The sequence below is a fragment of the Bidens hawaiensis genome, unplaced genomic scaffold (genome assembly GCF_021521415.1).
Source record: "Bidens hawaiensis isolate Kalapana, Puna unplaced genomic scaffold, B.hawaiensis_p1.1 tig00000512_1, whole genome shotgun sequence".
NCBI classification, from domain to species: Eukaryota; Viridiplantae; Streptophyta; class Magnoliopsida; order Asterales; family Asteraceae; genus Bidens; species Bidens hawaiensis.
In genome coordinates, this window is record NW_027491033.1 from 2,444,755 (window position 1) to 2,462,753 (window position 17,999).

The following is a 17,999-nucleotide window of genomic DNA, read 5'->3' on the forward strand; positions in this document are numbered from 1 at the left end:
TATGCGTAAATGAATTCATATAATATCAACAAATTTACACAAAAATTAAATAGTTTTATTTTCTTTTAAACTTTATCCTTTCTAGAGAAAACATTTACTATCGTACTTCGCAGTAAAAATCATTAAAATTTTCATTGGTGGGAGATGAAGTTATTTATCCGTAATATATATGGTTGTCATTGGTAACAAAAATGAAACTTAGAATATCATTAATCAAATCACTAGAATAAATTAACCAGTTAATAACTCATAACTTGAATCACTATAATAGTTTTTTTTACCACTAATTATCAAACATCTGTTTCAATTTTGGAACATGGCAACTATCATCACCAAATCATAACCATTTTCATTTTTTTTCCCTTTTTTCTACCTATTTTATTTTATTTTTTTTTATGAAAGACAAAACTCGAAAAATGTATTTTCATATATAATATTCCAAATTGACTATGTGACATTTCCATGAAAAAGATATATTCTAATTCAATGTATTTGTATAGTTGAATTCATATAATGTGCATAGGTTTAAAACCAAGAAAAAAACAACATAAAAAACAAATAAGAAGGATTAATAATTTAATAGTATCAAATAGTTTTTCTTTTCTTTAAATCTTTTTCCTTTTTAGACGAAACTTAGACCTTGGTGGATGGAGATGAGGACACGTGGCATACTGCTTGGTCACGACGCACTTGCCAGATTTTTGGATTCGACAAAGTTTTGGGGCCACCGCGCCATATTATTAGGCATGGTCTCTTGCCACGTGGACCTGGTTTACAACTAGAAATGGATGTGGTGCAATCCAAGTGGGTCCCACTTATCTTACATCAATTCACCATGCTAATTTATTATTCTCGACCGGTGTTCCAAATAGCGAAACAAAAATCGTATAAATTCCAACTCAATTAACCCAACCCAAGTCGCTTTCAGTTTTTTTGTTTTAGTTGTGGTTTGTGGTTCATAGTATTTTGGTTTTTAGTCATTTTCTATGTTGTTTTGTCTGCTAGTGTTGCACGCTATGGAGATTTGAGATGGTCCAAAATTTAAGTTCTTTTGATAAAGGAATGTATTTCTTGCATATGGTCATTTGGCCGGTAAATTGTAAATAAACTAAAATTCACAACTGTTTAGTGAAAAATTTGTTTATAATAATTATGTGGGTTAGAATACCTTTGATAATGAAAAATGAAAGTTAAGATTGTAATTGACTAAATTGTTTGCGTGAATTGATATTGACTAATAAGTAATATTTCAATTATTAGTTTATCACCATATATATACAAATAAAAAAACTAAATGTTTTTAATCTAATATCGAATAATTTCTCACATTTTCCAAACACACTTTTTACTAACAAATAGTTAGATAAATAGTCAAAACATGCCAAACATTTAAATTAAAAATACACTTATAATTAGTTATAATAATTTAAAAAATAAAATAAAATCATTCAAATAGAAGTACAAATGTCAACTTACCGGGTTTTTGAATATATGTTAATAACCCAAATTGGTTTTTGGTCAAATGTTGAAAACCGACTATTTCAAATAATCAGTTTTTGAGTGAAAATTCTTTAATCTATGTAGCTGGTTAAAGTTCAAGACATTAAGACAAAAGAGCAGTAGTTCGAACTCGGTCTATTCAACATTAACTAACTCGCCACTTGCGCAATTCGTTTGCTTACAAACATCAAAACTAAAGGATCAACATACCAAACTCGATACATAAAACTTAACTAAGTTCATATAAAATTCAACATATCACTTAACATTTAACTAATAATCACCATTATTCGTCTCGATCTTAATGTTCGGTTGATTTCTGGACCTCTCGATTATATATTAATCCCGATCATTTCTCAAAGTACAAAGACCATCAAGACCCTTTAACATAACTTGATATTAAAGGCTTTTAGAATCGATGTTATAAGTTTGGAATAATAGCGAGTGGTGCATGGTGCATGAACCACTAATGTTATCATTGAATGTTTCCACTTTAATGGGACCATGAGGATGGGTTGTGCTATATTAAAAATGCACGTGGGGTTCACATGCCTCTTCCACTCTAATCTTGCCAAATTGGATTAATCATGTTCGCTTCTTTGTCAACGTGTTATTTCCATCTAAATATAATATTAGGCCTTATCCTACAAAGTCTTTAGTTTTTATGCTCTTTAAACCCATTCAATTATTGAAGTTTAGATGTAATAATCTTAGAAATAGTTGTTTCTAAGTAGGTCAATATTAAACAGGTTGTTTCGTTTAAAACGCTGATTAGTTGGAAGATAATGTAAGAAGTAACATGTTATTTGCTGATAGTTCGGTTTACCATAAGTGTTTTAATAGATTTAGAGGTTTAAAACGAGTATAAAACTTAAGCTTTTCAAATTATTAAACTAAAGAAGATACGTACTTTCTTATGATTTAAAGGTTGAATAATTAAGGTCAATTGTGTATGTTCTCCAAGAGAAATATTTAATCTCTTTTGTGACATCTATAATTTTGAACAACTAGCTTCGTAGTAACAATATCATGTTTGCTCAATTTTATACTATGTACTTAAGTACATTAAAATTTTAATACAAGGTTTATTTTGAAATGCTTATTTATAAATAAATCTAAGTACACATGCTTAAATACTTTCATTTAAATAATAGCCCTATAATAAGTATCTATGCCTTTTTCAACAAATGGATGGAATTTATATTAATTTTTTTTATAAAATATAGGTTTTATATTTTAAATTGATCAAATAAATTTTGTTTAAAGGAACATTTAATTCATTATAATGTAAATACATGATTTATTATGAAATTTTGAACCTTTTAAGAAAAATCGAATTGATTTTTTAAGAAGAGTAGAATAGATTATATATATGAGGATGATTTTTTAAGACTTCGAATATTTTATGATTTTTTAATAGTGTACTTGTATACAATAGCTCGATATCATATAAATTTAGAGTGAAATACTAAAATTAATAGAAGGCCAGAAAGTGACCCATTTTGTCACTAACGAAGAGAGACGTCTTTTGGAAACCAAGGTTGCGTAATCGTATCAATATCAAACTAATTGATAATGATGGGTTCGTATGCTTTTATTTATGTCCAGGTACTTGATATTTAAATGAATATATAATGACACATTCACATACTTTTTTTTTGTTACAAAAAGGAGAAAGGACTTAAAACTAATTTTTAGTAACTGTCATAGTTAATAGAAATATAAATCAAATGGCAATACTAAAAAATAAAAATCGTTTAATTAGTATTATGTGAGATTAATCATAGAACCTTGATGATGGTCAAAAATCTTGTGCTTTACAACACTAATTTAATTCATAGATGGTTTATTTGTATATGCGAGTTCTACCATAGAACCTTCTAGTCAATATCAAATAAACGACATGGTGTAACATAAATTTTAATTATATAAAAAACATTTTATTGTTTGTTAATTATATTAAAGAAAAAAAAAACATGAAGCATTCTTCTTCTTTTGATGGTACCATTGGTGTTATGGCCTTATAAATTCACGAGTAGCATTGGTTAGTTATGACTTATGACCGATATGCTCTAATGCTCTTATATTATGTAGTTGACTAAGTGAAATTAGTCAATCATATGCATCGGATTGTTTTGGCAATTGGCACTACGATTGATGATGGTCATGTACATCAAACTTAATAACTTATACAATACCGATAATAAGATGCATGTATATTTTTGGTTTCTCTTTGTCGTCGAACTTTTTTTTATTATTCATTTAGTTGTTCATACTATTAATACATGTATTTTTTTCGTATATTTGGTTAGTGGGATCACGTACAATCACAACGTGTGGTCTTAAAGCTTGTAATATAGTGAGACAAGAAGAAACCAATTAATTAATAATCTAAAGCATTTTTAGACATGTCCAAGAAGCACAACAACTACAAAGATGACCGAAAGAAGAATACTTCATGTTGAGAGAAGAAGATAAACGCACTCTAATTTAGACATTAGTCTTAGTCCTAGTGTTTCTTATCCTGATAATATAAACGTGAAACATTTCTGAGCATATTGTTCTTTTTCTGTTTGAAGGATGGTGCTAACCTTATATGCATATTTGCATGTCAATGTATGTGAAGTGTATTTTTAAAATTGTTCTATTTAAGTGTTTCTTTTCTGTTGACATGCACGAGTCATGTGATCATGTCCATGTTTGTATATATAACTTTTCCATCTTTGTAAGTTAATGCTTGTTGTAACCTTTTAACAAAAAATAAATGTGGTATTAGTAGTTTTTCTTCTACATAGCATATTCACTACATACGTCAATACATATGTGCATCTTAATGTTTTTTTTTAAGAGATGAGAAACCGAGAGGTTGGGGTGGCGCTCATGTTGGTCAGCAATACAACCACCAACCATTTGGGTAGGGAAATCGGTTAAGGAATTCGGGTTAGTGAACCCAAAGAATTTTGTGATATACACGTTGGTCAATAGTCATATGACCGTTTATAAATATAAAAAAATTTAAAAAGTTTTTAACACCCTATAAATTAAGGGATGTGATTATAATACACCACCCTCATGGTGCCTGTATAAGCTTATATACGGCTTGTATAAGTCACAGATGACTGAAAATTGTATGGTAGGGACAAACAAAACAACTTTTAGTTTATACAATCCATATAGGTCTTTAACAACTCAGTTTCTATACCACCCATATAGGTGAAAAGCGTTGTGTAAAAATCCACGATGGCGTATGAAGATCCCCTGCCTAAATGAATACACTTCTTTCCAACTTTTTTACCCCAAACATACACTTTCTTCTCCTATATTTTAATCATATTTTCATACTTTTCTACAAAAATATCACTCCATGGAACAACAAAATCTCGTCCCGACCCGAGAATTAGGAGAAGGCCACGATTATGGAGTTATCAAGAAAAAAATGACGCCGGCAATGGCTTTAGCTCCATGCTTTCAAAAGACCTGGACACCAAGCAAATCTTAATAATTTACGTGTGTTCTACTGTTTTATGTATGAGAGTTGATCTTGTCTACTCCAACCGTATCCGAAATGACAAAATATGAAAATAGAAGTCAAAACCCCGTTGAAACTTGGAATCGGGAATATTATTTTAATTTTTTTAATAACTAATTTTTAATTGTTTTCTAAATAAAGTGAGGATTATAAAGAATGTAATCTCTGAATAATCTTCTCCCTAATAATAAGCCCTAAAATTGTCACAAATAAATCACGTTTCACTATTAACCGGAAAATCACGATGGAGGTTAACTCCACCACCGCAACAACCACCACCACCACCGCCTGCAGCCAATGCGTGTTCATCGATCACAAAATCCTCCACACCGTCCGTCTCAACGGCACCTTCCGCCGCCTCTGCACCACCTGCCTCCTCCGTCTCCACCGTGAATCCTTCTGTCCGTCATGCCTCACCGTCTACCACGGCTCACCACCAGACACCGCCGTCTTCTGCCAAAAATGCGGCTCATCCTCCCACCGAACCTGCGTCTCGCCGTTACTCACCGGAAGTACACGCTGCGCCACCTGCGTAAACCCTAGCCGCCTTGTGTTTAACCCTAACAGTAACCGGATAATAGATGTAACGGCGGCGAGGCTGCTGGTAGCGGCGGCGGAGATATCGATGCTGTCGATGAAGAAAGCGGAGGAAGATGCGGCTATGGAAGTTGATTGGAGAGTGAAGGAGGCTGCCGATTGGAGGAAGAAGGCGAAAGATGATGTTAATCGGTTTGTGAAGCTTGTGGAGGAGATTGATAAGAATACAAGAGATTATGATTATTATTATGATAATGTTGTGGTTGATGATGATGGAATTGAGGCTACTGAAGCTTTGAATGAAGTATACAGAATGATGGAGATTTAGCCTTACAGTTATTAATTGGTAACTAATAAGAGGTATATGATTTCTTTGGGGTTACAGTATATATGATTACTTGGATGGTTAACTGGTTTTGCATTACATGATTTTATGGTTATTAATTCTTGTTACCTGAACATGATATATGGTTTTGCATTAATAGATGAAATCAATAATCAGGGATTCAGGAATAACTACATAAAAGTAAAATGCAGTGCACAGGACTTTACATGGAACGTCGAGTGGCTGCAACCAGGATTTATTATTGCTGTATAAATAGAGATACGAACTATGAGAATAAGAAAACTAAACGGGCTCAAATAAAAGAGAGTATGGGATGTTCGTTCACAACCTCCTATATCTTCATCTTCGATCTCCATGAGGTTAATAACCGGTTTTCTCTTTCTCGTCTTTATTAAACCAAACCTAATCCGAGAAGGCGAGAATGACTCTCCGCAAACCGAGAATGAATCTCCAGATAAGCTGTTTCTTGTTTGGTACACTTAACAGTGGTAAAACCAAAAATAACCAGGCCTCAAATGTGTAATATTAAGTTGGACAATCAAAATTTACAAGTCTGAAATTTTTGGTTCAAATTCACTCTTTCTCAAGCCCAGTATTTCAGATCCAAAATCAATATATGGTTGGCCAAAATCAACCCAAAGTCCAAACTAGTGGACCAATAAAAATTGGTCTTCACCATGCACACCTTTATGCTGAACAGTGAAGCAAATAGTTAAACAACCAAATTGGCTGAACCAACCTATGTTTGTGTAAGTGTGATCTGTTGGTTCAGTTTCTGTCATAGCTATAATTAGCTGGTTACATAAAGATAAGTCTCCAAGACATCTGGTAATATAAAGAATCAACCAAGTATGTTTGAAACAGTTTGATGGATAAGAGGGAATGAGTTTCGTTGTGTAATTGTTGACTCTATCTCATTGACCAAACACTCCTTTTCTCATTCCCTTATAATGGTTTGTTTCATTCCATCTGTCATTTCTGTAAACCAATCGATACCTTACAATGCGATGTTTAGGAAAATAAGTTATATATACACATTGTTTAACGGAGTTTTGGAAGACTGTTGTAAAGGACTAAAAACAAGGTACTTTTTTTTCATATAAAGAACGAATGAAAATAAATTTTTTAAATGATCCATTCCATAGTTTTGCAATGTTTAAAGAAAAAAAAATTGTAATTTTGACTAATTAAAAATTTCGTTGTTGCTTCTAACTTATAGTAACCTACATATATGGTCCCGGATGTTTCCTCAATCGTCACCTTTTGGTCATCGAGACGGACACATCAGTGTCACTTTGTGATGGTCATTTACAAAACCAAACAAGTTAGACCCAAATAGTCGAGTTTTCTATAACGGGCACATTAAAGCTTTTATATATATATATATATATATATATATATATATATATATATATATATATATATATATATATATATATATATATATATATATATATTTATAAAATAACCTTTTAGTGATAAGGTAGTTTGATAATTTCATATGCTTAGCGGTTGACCTTTTGGTCTAATGAAATGGGGGGTCATGGTTAAGGCTTGGAATATTAAGGTTTCAAATTTGAAATCTAACTCAAGAAGGTTTACACACAGTTGTGGGTTTCTTTCTTGATGGTGTCATAGGGTGAGTCAGACTTGAAGTGTTAAAATCAATATGGACATGGACGGTTGATATCCCGTTATAAGAAGGCTCAACTAAGTATCGGGATAGTTTCAACTTCCAGACGGTATTGAAAGAAAATGTCCATGTATCTAAATTCTCAAAAGAAATACGTGCACATTCCGTGAGTCCCTAAATGCACACGTTAGCATTCCATTCAACCTACGTGGACGATTACCGCACTTGTTCTTTCCTTCTTTCATTCCCATGATCTATCTATTGTAGGTAAAATTAGGATAATGGTGTTTTGTGTACGAAAGCAAGAAAGAAATAACTAGCAAGTCTTCGTTCTCTTCTCTGATATTATTGAAGCTTGACTCACTCAACGGGTCTATAACGAAAGGTGTGACGGTTTGAGTACACAGGTAAAATCATGGGCATAAATTATCAAAAGTTACGACTAAAAGCGAAATTTTACTTAAAAAGAATATCATTCGTGTAGTGTAATTCACTCTATAGTTTGTAACTTTATTCTATTTAAGGATTTTTGACAAATTATCATGGAGCAATGAGGTGTTGTCAATTTAGGATGGACGGATCGAATGATGGTCTTATCACTTATGCGATTGAATGGCTTAAATTTGATAAGAATATATATTTTTTACTCAATATAATATGAGTTTCAAACATGAAAGAATACGTGACCCTTAGAATGTCGGAACAAGTTTTAACAAGATTGACCTTTTTCCAAACAAAACTATATTATTTCCCTATATCCGTTAACCAGGTAAAATTCGATCAGTCGTACACATTTTCTTTTGGTGTTCTTTTGCATGAATGACATGATAGCGATGTGCCAGCCGAGTTGGGGTGTTACAACATTGGTGATATTTGAAGTTATGTTTTCTTTATGTTTCAAATCTCTTACTTCCATGACGATAGCAGAAGTAAGATTGAACTAAAGTGTGTTATGGTAAGAGTACCATTATGTGGTACACATACAAGTTTATACCTGAAGATACACTAGTGGATATCATTTCCGAATTATTGTAGAGAAATGGAATAAAGAGGAAGTGTCACCTCAAACTTAAATATTGAAAATGGTATGATTCCATATTAAAACTCCTTGGCCAAGCTATCAAAACTAAATTGTATTTTGCAGTCATCGACTTAACAAACCAACTAGTTTTTGTTTAATTTATAAAAAAACCTAGTTAGAGTCAGAGCTGGCCTGAAGGCCATTTAATTAATTATATGTAAATAAAACTCACAATCAGTTATTTAAGGCTCTTTGTTTTTCAAACTCAATATTAAAAACATAATATAGCCAAATAATAATGATAGTTAGCCAAATTTCAACTAATGAAATAGTTAAACACAAGCCTAAAAGAATGTTTGTTTATTTTTTAAAATAATAAAGTCTAGATACAACAACTTTACTTTCTTTATTTTTTTCATAACGAAAATTGCATATACAGATATATTTTTTTAATCCGCTTTGATCATTTGAAAGTTACTGATATTTTGTCGACGAGGTGAAGGAAAATGAAAGAAACGGTTTGTGAGTGTAATGGGCGTCCGTATGCATCCGCTATTATCGGTGCAATCTAGAAACACCATCAAATCCCGTCTAACCTAATACTTAAAAGTTAAAACTCATATTCTTTATTAAGCGAGAGTTACGTGGTCACATTCAGCTTCTTTCTTGCATACATACACATGTTTTAAACGACACTCTTAACCTTTATATTAAAGTTGACCTTTTGTAAAAAAGACCTTTACTAGATTACAATAGAATGATAGACGATACGATACGATACGATACGATACGATACGATACGATACGATATGATATACCTTGGTAACGTGGGCCAGGGTAGATTACAGCTAACCCCACCCACCAGGCACTATCCTTCATTCATTCCAAATTCGGTTTGTTTCATTTGGATTCACCGTCACTTCATACATACATCTGCTTGATAATCATATCACTCTTTCTTCAGTTAATTAGGTCCCAGATTCAGTTTCTGATACACTAACTAATACTAATTCATGGCGGAACCAAAGAAGATCATCATAGACACGGATCCTGGCATCGGTAATCCCTAATTACACGACTCTGTTGAATAATAATAATAATAATAATATGATCATCATCACCATCTGCTTGATTTCAATCTGTTATTACTTACTAACTAGTCCTGTTACTGATTCTTCACTACAATTATTAGATCAAATGAATATTCATTAGGTCAAATAATTAATTGATGATCTGTTTATGTGCAATCAGATGATGCTATGGCAATATTTCTGGCATTAAGGTCACCTGAAGTTAATGTCATTGGCCTTACAACTGTTTATGGCAATGTTTACACCACTCTTGCCACTAGAAATGCACTCCATTTGGTAATACCTCATTTTGATTATTATTATTATTTTTTGCTTCTGAAATTTGAATTATTATTATCTAATAATTTTCTCGTTTTGTTGATTATGTTTAGTTGGAGGTTGCTGGAAGAACAGATATCCCTGTTGCAGAAGGATCTCATCTTAGTTATATGGTACATCTTCTTTCATTTCTGTTTTATTATGCACACTTCACAACACTACTTCTCATTAATTTTACATATTAACATATATATCAAATAAACTTTTCATAATTTATCATAATAAGCTAATCATGTACAAGTTGAATCAAGTTTATAAACTAGGCCTCAACTATTTTTTGCATGACTGAAAAGACCATTTAGAGCAAAAAGCTTATGACTTAGTTAGGATCATGTACAGTTACTTGTTTATAGACGTAGTAATATTAACAAGCTCGTAAGTTTATCGAAGAAAGCCAAACATTAAAACACAAGTTAAAATTCTCGAAAGGATTATAAACGAAGACGAGGAGGTTGAATTTGACTTGTTTTTCATGAAATAGATAAATCTCAGATTTTAAGAAAAATACTGTTAATGTGTAAATGTAAAGTTTTAAACTTTTAAGGTTAAAACGGGTACATGTGTTATTTGAAGTTTTAGAAAAATAAGTGTAAACTGATCATTTCTTGAATTGTATATATAGAAATACGTAAATCTAATATTTTAACTAGTTTTTAAGGGCATAGATATGATATTCTAACTTTAGATTGGGTATATATGATATTTTACAAGTTTGTAAGGATAAGATGGTCATTTCTATATTTTATCTCCATGTGTGAAGAAAGCAACGAAGCTTCGAGTTGCAGACTTTGTTCACGGAGTGGACGGGCTCGGAAACCAAAACTTCCCTCAGCCAAAGTCAAAGCCAATAGAGAAGTCAGCAGCAGAATATTTGGTTGAGCAAGCTAAACTTTACCCTGGTCAAATCACTGTGGTGGCATTGGGCCCTCTTACCAACATTGCATTGGTCTCGTTCATAACCTTATTAATTTTTGTATTATTCATACAAGAAAAACTATTTCATGGAAGCATCTAGAACTTGTCTTTTTGATTGACGCAGGCTGTCGAACTAGATCCTATGTTCACCAAAAACATTGGACAGATTGTTCTTCTTGGTGGTGCATTTTTAGTAAACGGGAATGTGAATCCAGCTAGTGAGGCTAATGTAAGTAGCTCACTTTTGTAGGAATGTTTATTTACATTAAATTGTATTTAATTTACATGTTATGATATGCAGATATTTGGTGATCCAGAAGCTGCTGATATTGTGTTTACTTGTGGTGCTGATATTTTGGCTATTGGGCTTAATGTTACTCATCAAGTTATTCTTAAGGGTAATCATTTTTGTGTGTTTTGAATGCATCCCATATTCTCATGTTTAATACTGATATTTTAATCATCATGTGCAATATGTTGTAGATCATGATCGTGACATCTTGGCAGAATCGGATGGAATATTTGCTAAGTATTTGAGCAAGATTCTGGAATTTTACTTTTCATATCATCGCGAAGCGTACAATATGAACGGTATGTGTTTTGACAAATGTGAACTGTTAAGCATGCACACGTTTATTTCCTTAAGTTTTAGTTCTGATTTTGTGTTTAAGACATTTGATGTTTGGTTAATCGGCTGCTTATGCTATTGATTCGTGTAGGTGTATACCTTCATGACCCGACAACGATTCTTGCAGCTGTTAATCCTTCATTAATGACATACACGGAAGGTGTTGTCAGAGTCCAGACAACTGGCATCACAAGGGGCCTATCATTGTTTTTCAACAAACAGAAAAGGTGGAAACCTTGTTAATTTTCTGTTAAGTATTTCATTTTCATTAACATAAACAACTTTTTTTATATGACATTATTTTTTAAAATCAATTACATCATAAAATTGTGCTTAATTTGAGTATGATATTGTTATATTAAAAAAACATTTTTTTTGCAAAATATAATACACCTTGCGGAATTTTGTTAGTTTATCTTTTATAAATGTGTTTTTTTACCATTATAACGGTGGGTAGACATTCAAATGAGAACCAAAAGACATGTTGAGAACTGCGAGAGCCACATATTACACTTGTATCTTTTGCTTTAAGTGTTATGCAGAAGGTGGTTACATAACCGATTAACCGCCTACCCACTATCTCATTATATCATTAAAGCATTAGGTACAAGTGCTTTATGCGGTTCTAGCAGTTTTTAACATTTTTTTGGTTCTAAAATGAATGCATCCCTATAACGCTGATTGTAACATTATAACTGTATTGTTTTACAATTATTGTGAATATTGTGTTATATTTAGTAAAGCAGCACTATATGATAAAACAACACAGTTATAAATGGACGCAAATACCCCTTGTCCATAGAACCAGCTGCGTATTCTGACTACCATTCTCATTGCTTCCTACCCTTAGGCAAAACCCACTCTTTAGTGATATGCATATACTTTACACACACAGAGGGGCATAAGACGGTTTGAGTAACCGTCACACTTTCTCTTCCGCTGCTTAGGTTATCTTCAAAACATTATACGGTTCTCAAATGAACGAAGTGGTTTATGGTGTATGCATCAAAGACACAGTTTGGTCAAATTTTAACTTTTAATTTGTTACTGGTGCAGAAAGATGATTTATTTCATTAGGGAATGTCTGAAATAACAATATAATTTAGTGCTTAATAATTCAAAGACATAAGCAGCGTGTGTATACTGATGTTTTGTTTTTGATTTGTTATTGCTACTATGTTAGGTTTCACGAAGAGACTGAATGGTGCAACAAACCGACGGTGAAGGTGGCAGTTACTGTGGATGCTACTGGGGTAGTTAAATTGATTATGGAACGCCTTATGTATTGATCAGTAACGTCCTCAAATTTGTATTTCAAAGCTAAATAACGTGTACTTTGTTTCTTAAATGTAAACAGTTTCTTCTCATATTTGTTTTATAATCAAGCAGTAGCAGCAAAATAATAATCTTTCACATTTATTCTATTTTTTCTTTCCAAATATGATAAACCGGAATCATCCAATTTTTTACTATGCCAATAAAAATATAATTGTCACTTCAAATGATTACAATAAAGTGGCAAGGAAACGGACAACAAGCTGTGCCGCAACATAAACTCGACCTCACACCTTTGAAATCTTTAAATATGTTACGAAACTTCTGTTCTAAAATCAGAACCATACAAGTATACAACGTACGGTTACATGTTTAAGAAATGACAGTACTACAATTAGGTTTTGTAAGTGAAGTTTGAAATCTCTCTTTACTTCCTTTCTCATCACTGCTAAGTGGGTTGAACCCGACACCCCCAAAAATCTTGTTGCACGTAACACTTGAGTGTATTCATGGGTTTACATGAACAAGATTCGTAACCCGTATTAACTTATTTTACTTCTTTACATATCAATAATCTAAAATTTAGAATCTACATAGTTGGAGATATTATATGAGTACTTTAAAAAAACTGAAAATAATAATAATAATAATAATAATAATAATAATAATAATAATAAAACAAAAGGCTTAAACGGGCTAACCTTTAAACCCATCTTGAACCATTTAGCTAAAAGTATCCGAACTCGTTTAAAGTAAACATAAAATCATGAATTTCATGCTAGATTCTCATGTGTGAAAAATTCACACCTCCATAATGCTAGAGGCTAGAACACAAAATTACTAACTAATACATATTGTATTATGTTAAAAAAATACATATTGTGTTGGGCTCATTATTTAGACTTGGAGCATCTACAACAATAAGCTCATACAAACCGACACATCATCTTCACATCAAATTTTAAACTTTTCTCAAAAACCTTACTTTTTTCTACAACAACAAACCTCTACAAACCCATTAAAAAATATTAAAACTATATATGTATATAATGTATATATATGTGTGTGAGAGAGGGATCAGACATTGGGACCCACTTTTGTTGTCTATTACAAGTTTGTAGCCGAGGACTACAACTTAGCAAACTTCTTCTACAATTGTGAAGTTTGTGATGAGGCTTGTCCAATGAATGTCACATAGATTCAAACCTAGGGATATGAAGCCCATTATGGATGCTCTTATATGAAATCTTTCTGCGTCAAACTAATTAATTAAATAAATAAAACCCAATATATTAAAATGCATTTTGTCATTTATGTTAGGATGACAAAACTAGTGTTATTAGTCAGCCAAGCCAACTTATCACAAGATTCCGTAAGTTGAATGTACCGTTTTTCAATTCCCATGTGAATATGACCCTACATTCTATCATCTATACATTATTTTACATAATAATATATTTATATTGCTCCAACAAGTTGGAAGAACATGGAATATTTAGGGTTAAAAAAATGAAAAAAGAGAAGAAACAAACGTCTAATTGAGGAGTCGTGGGTCACTGGTGTGCCAGTCAACAAAGTCTCAAGATTGTATTTGTTATTTCTTCTTAAAACAATTAAATTTTGAACTGATTATTAATAATCATTTGCATAAAATACATTAATCATCGACCAAAATAATTGAAGATTATTTCAAATGATTTTGGATAACAGAGAAAAAAAAAGTACGTATGACGATTGACGAGTATTTTATAAGTTATGCCCTTGACTAATTTGTTCTTGTTCTTATTTAAATTTATTTGTATTTAAACCAACGGATAAACTTAAACATGTTTGGCTTTTGAAAGGTAAAATATTTATCATATTCTCCGCCCTTTATAAAACCAAGCAAATGTTAATGATCAAGGACTCAATCCATATAATCCTGACCAGTTCTGCTCGTCAGTCATCACCATAACTATAAAACGAATAACTTTCACCGATGGATAGATTTATTAGTGAAGTTTGTTCAAGTTAGTAACACGTTGATGATACTTTGTCGGAAACCAGGACATTGTAATGTGATTTCTGATGGATATACCAACAAAAATGACTGAGGGGTCACCGATGAAATTACCAATGACTGATTATTGACATCTCTTTAAGCTTCATAGACGTTTTTGCGACAAATTACCTTGAACGTTTACTAACACATTGCCCAAGATAATTTTTTTCTACCTTGATGGATGTTTAATTTCTTGATAATCTGTTGATAATGTTCATTTTCTTATAAAAAAATAAATATGTTTAAATTTAATCCAAGATTTGACAGTCATCAAGATTTGACTAGTTCGAATTTTAATCCTCCTGTCTGGTCTAGAACTAGACGTAGAATATATTCTACATACATCGACTTAAAACATAAACATGGCTCACTATTGATCCAAGTAAACTTATTAATAGCCAATGGTTATAAATGTATGGTAAATTGGGTTTTAATAATTCAAACTATAACCTATTTATTGATAGTAATTTATACTATACCTTGATCAATGATAATCTTATTATTATTATTATTATTATTTGTCAAGAGCAATCCTGATAGCATAATCATCATAGACTTATACGTGATTTTCACTTAATTTCACAATAATGATTATGAACAAAATAGAAAAACGTGCTAGCAAAATCAACTGTAAACAAAATAACTAGTGAGTGCAAAATTTATATACTAGCTATCTGGATATCTTTTGGCGACAAAAACAAAAGTTATGATTATTATTGGTTAAAATGTAGCTATGCATTATTATTTGGATAGTTTAAATGTTTCAATTCAGTTTTCTTGAACGTGTGTGTATATATATATATATATATAACCATGCATGTATAGTTTTTGACAATTTGTGTTGGAAACGGTTGATGCAAATCTACACCTAATTTGATATTCTTGTGTGGACCGAACTCGATCAGTCAACAACATTCTTCCACCTAGATAGCTAGCTCCTAATCATTACTACGTACATGCATGCGATCCATATTCATCCCCCTCATAGACTTATAATCACTAACAACAAGTGATCATCCAGAAGCAATAGGTAAGGTTCTCTCAACACTCCAAAAATGGAGCCATTGTAAACTACAAATCTTGAACTCATATTCATCGGTCTAAACCGAACAAATTACACTCCAACTAATTAAGATGCTAGCTAGCCATGTGATTAAGGAATCAAATTATAGCTACTCAAATATAATTTATATGCATTTTTGCAAGCAAATTACATGATTATATATTATCCATGCATGCACGTTGTTGTATATATATATATTCAAGCATGGTTGAATAGTTGATCAATCCACATAAGTCGAATAGCTAGCTAGTCAATCGATTAACGAATATGGGTTTTCATGAACTAATCGAAAGATGTCCAAATACAGGCTACAAGAAGCTAATAGTGAGGAAGAGGCCATTGTTGAAGAGAGTGAAGAGAAGGTTGAAGGGTTTTAGGTTAATGGTCACACGTAAACTCAAGTGGAGGAGTTTTTGGATGGCGGTGATGCCATCGAGGAGGACGATGAAGATATGTAGTGATATGTTGAATCAGATCATGAAGGTTGATGGTTCATATCCCGCAATTGTTTTCACTTGTCAATGGGGGCTTCCTGTGCTTTCACATCCTACTTCTAGTTGTAGAAATCCTAATGGTTCATTTTCTACGAAGATATATCACAAAAAATAAATTATATTAAGTCCAACAATGTACTCAACCTTCAGACCTCTAAAAGATGATACCATCATGCTAAGCCATAGAAACATATGCTTTGAAACTTTTGTTATAAAATCACAAGGATTTAACTCTTTTAAGTGTTAAATCGTTAAGAAATGACAAAATACTGCATTTAGGTTTTGAGTAGTGGAGTTGAAAATCTCGTTTGCTTCTTTTCTCTCTACACTTTATAAATATATGTATCCTTATATTTAACAAACCAATAATATATTAAGAACTGTAAATTGTATTTTGTGTTTGTTCATGTTGCTTTGATCATGATACATATTAAAAATCATATTTTGTGTTTATATGTATTGTTTTGATCTTGAAACATATAAGACACCACCTAATCGCCGCACTTACACACTTATATATATATATATATATATATATATATATATATGGATGAAATATGATATAAATTGATTTTGACATAAAATAAGTAGAGTAATTATTATTTCGTTATAGTTTTGAACCAGAATAATAATTATTACGCCACTTATTTTGTTGTAGCGTGATAATTATTGAAATGTTAAATTCTAAATCCAATTCCTTCATATTCCAATTCCCATGCAAGTTTTTCATTTCCAAAACATTTTGTGAACCAAATCCACCCTTACGTGTGTGAAGAGGCCATTGGACAACTTGGAAAAGCCCGAGCTCACTTCCAAAAAATAGAAATAGAAGGAAATAAGTTTCGCATGATTGGTATATACTTTGAAATAAAGTGAGAATAATTGAATTTGATTGATTCAATTAATTATAAGACTTTCGAACAACTAAAAAGCTAAAAAAAAATGATACTATAAATTTTAAACAACAAAAGGCAGTAACATGTACGGACTTTCCGACAAACCTTAATTACAATGAGCTATAAGAACTCTAATAGTTATTTAAAGTTAGCATTATCCCGTTTTTTTTTTTGAATGTTATATGCTTTCCTCATATTATTTACATTAAACCACCATTGCCAGGAATCGAACCCTGGACCTCTCACCCAAAGGTCAAAGCCTTTACCATCCCACCAAAGTGGAGATGGCTAGCATTATCCCGTTGATAAGTTTTATGCATTTCCCTTTTCTCAATTCATTTATTTAGATAACATTTTTCTTTTCTTTTTTTTTAATGGCAAATAAATCTTAGCTAATGCAGTGTGAATGATATGTACATTTGGATGATTGTTATAGTCAACATTACGAGACAAATATTTTTTTATAATTTAGCCAACTTATCACAATCATCCGCAACTTGAATGTACCATTTTTTAATTTTCATGCGACCTTACACTCCCTATCATTTATGCATTATTTTGAATAATATATAAATATAATAATATATTGCTCCAATAAGAGAAAGAACATGGAATTTAGGATTTTAAAAATAAAAAAGAGAAGAAAACAAACGTCTAACTGAGACTTGAGTGGTCAGCTAATTCTAAAAACTGTATTTTATTATATATAGAA

The 17,999-nt window shown here is 31.7% G+C and overlaps 2 protein-coding genes across 2 annotated transcripts; both read left to right on the forward strand.

Moving 5' to 3' along the window:
- Positions 1-5,273: 5,273 nt before the first annotated feature.
- LOC143632771 (uncharacterized) lies at positions 5,274-5,894 on the forward strand. Its single transcript, XM_077101202.1, has one exon. It carries the CDS (start codon positions 5,274-5,276, stop codon positions 5,892-5,894), a length of 621 nt encoding a protein of 206 aa, XP_076957317.1.
- A 3,616-nt stretch (positions 5,895-9,510) lies between these two features.
- Positions 9,511-12,909, forward strand: LOC143631273 (putative uridine nucleosidase 2). Its single transcript, XM_077100087.1, has 9 exons — positions 9,511-9,625; positions 9,818-9,933; positions 10,029-10,088; positions 10,736-10,921; positions 11,015-11,119; positions 11,192-11,288; positions 11,374-11,481; positions 11,610-11,745; positions 12,702-12,909. Exons 1-9 carry the CDS (start codon positions 9,580-9,582, stop codon positions 12,805-12,807), a joined length of 960 nt encoding a protein of 319 aa, XP_076956202.1. The 5' UTR covers positions 9,511-9,579; the 3' UTR covers positions 12,808-12,909.
- The last annotated feature ends 5,090 nt before the right edge of the window (positions 12,910-17,999 follow it).

Bases quoted from the DNA above. Each gene is read 5' to 3' on its own strand.
- LOC143632771 (XM_077101202.1), top strand. From the start codon at position 5,274: ATGGAGGTTAACTCCACCACCGCAACAACCACCACCACCACCGCCTGC.
- LOC143631273 (XM_077100087.1), top strand. From the start codon at position 9,580: ATGGCGGAACCAAAGAAGATCATCATAGACACGGATCCTGGCATCG. The intron at 10,922-11,014 runs GTCTCGTTCATA...TGATTGACGCAG, and splicing joins CTCTTACCAACATTGCATTG to GCTGTCGAACTAGATCCTAT. The intron at 11,289-11,373 runs GTAATCATTTTT...AATATGTTGTAG, and splicing joins TCATCAAGTTATTCTTAAGG to ATCATGATCGTGACATCTTG.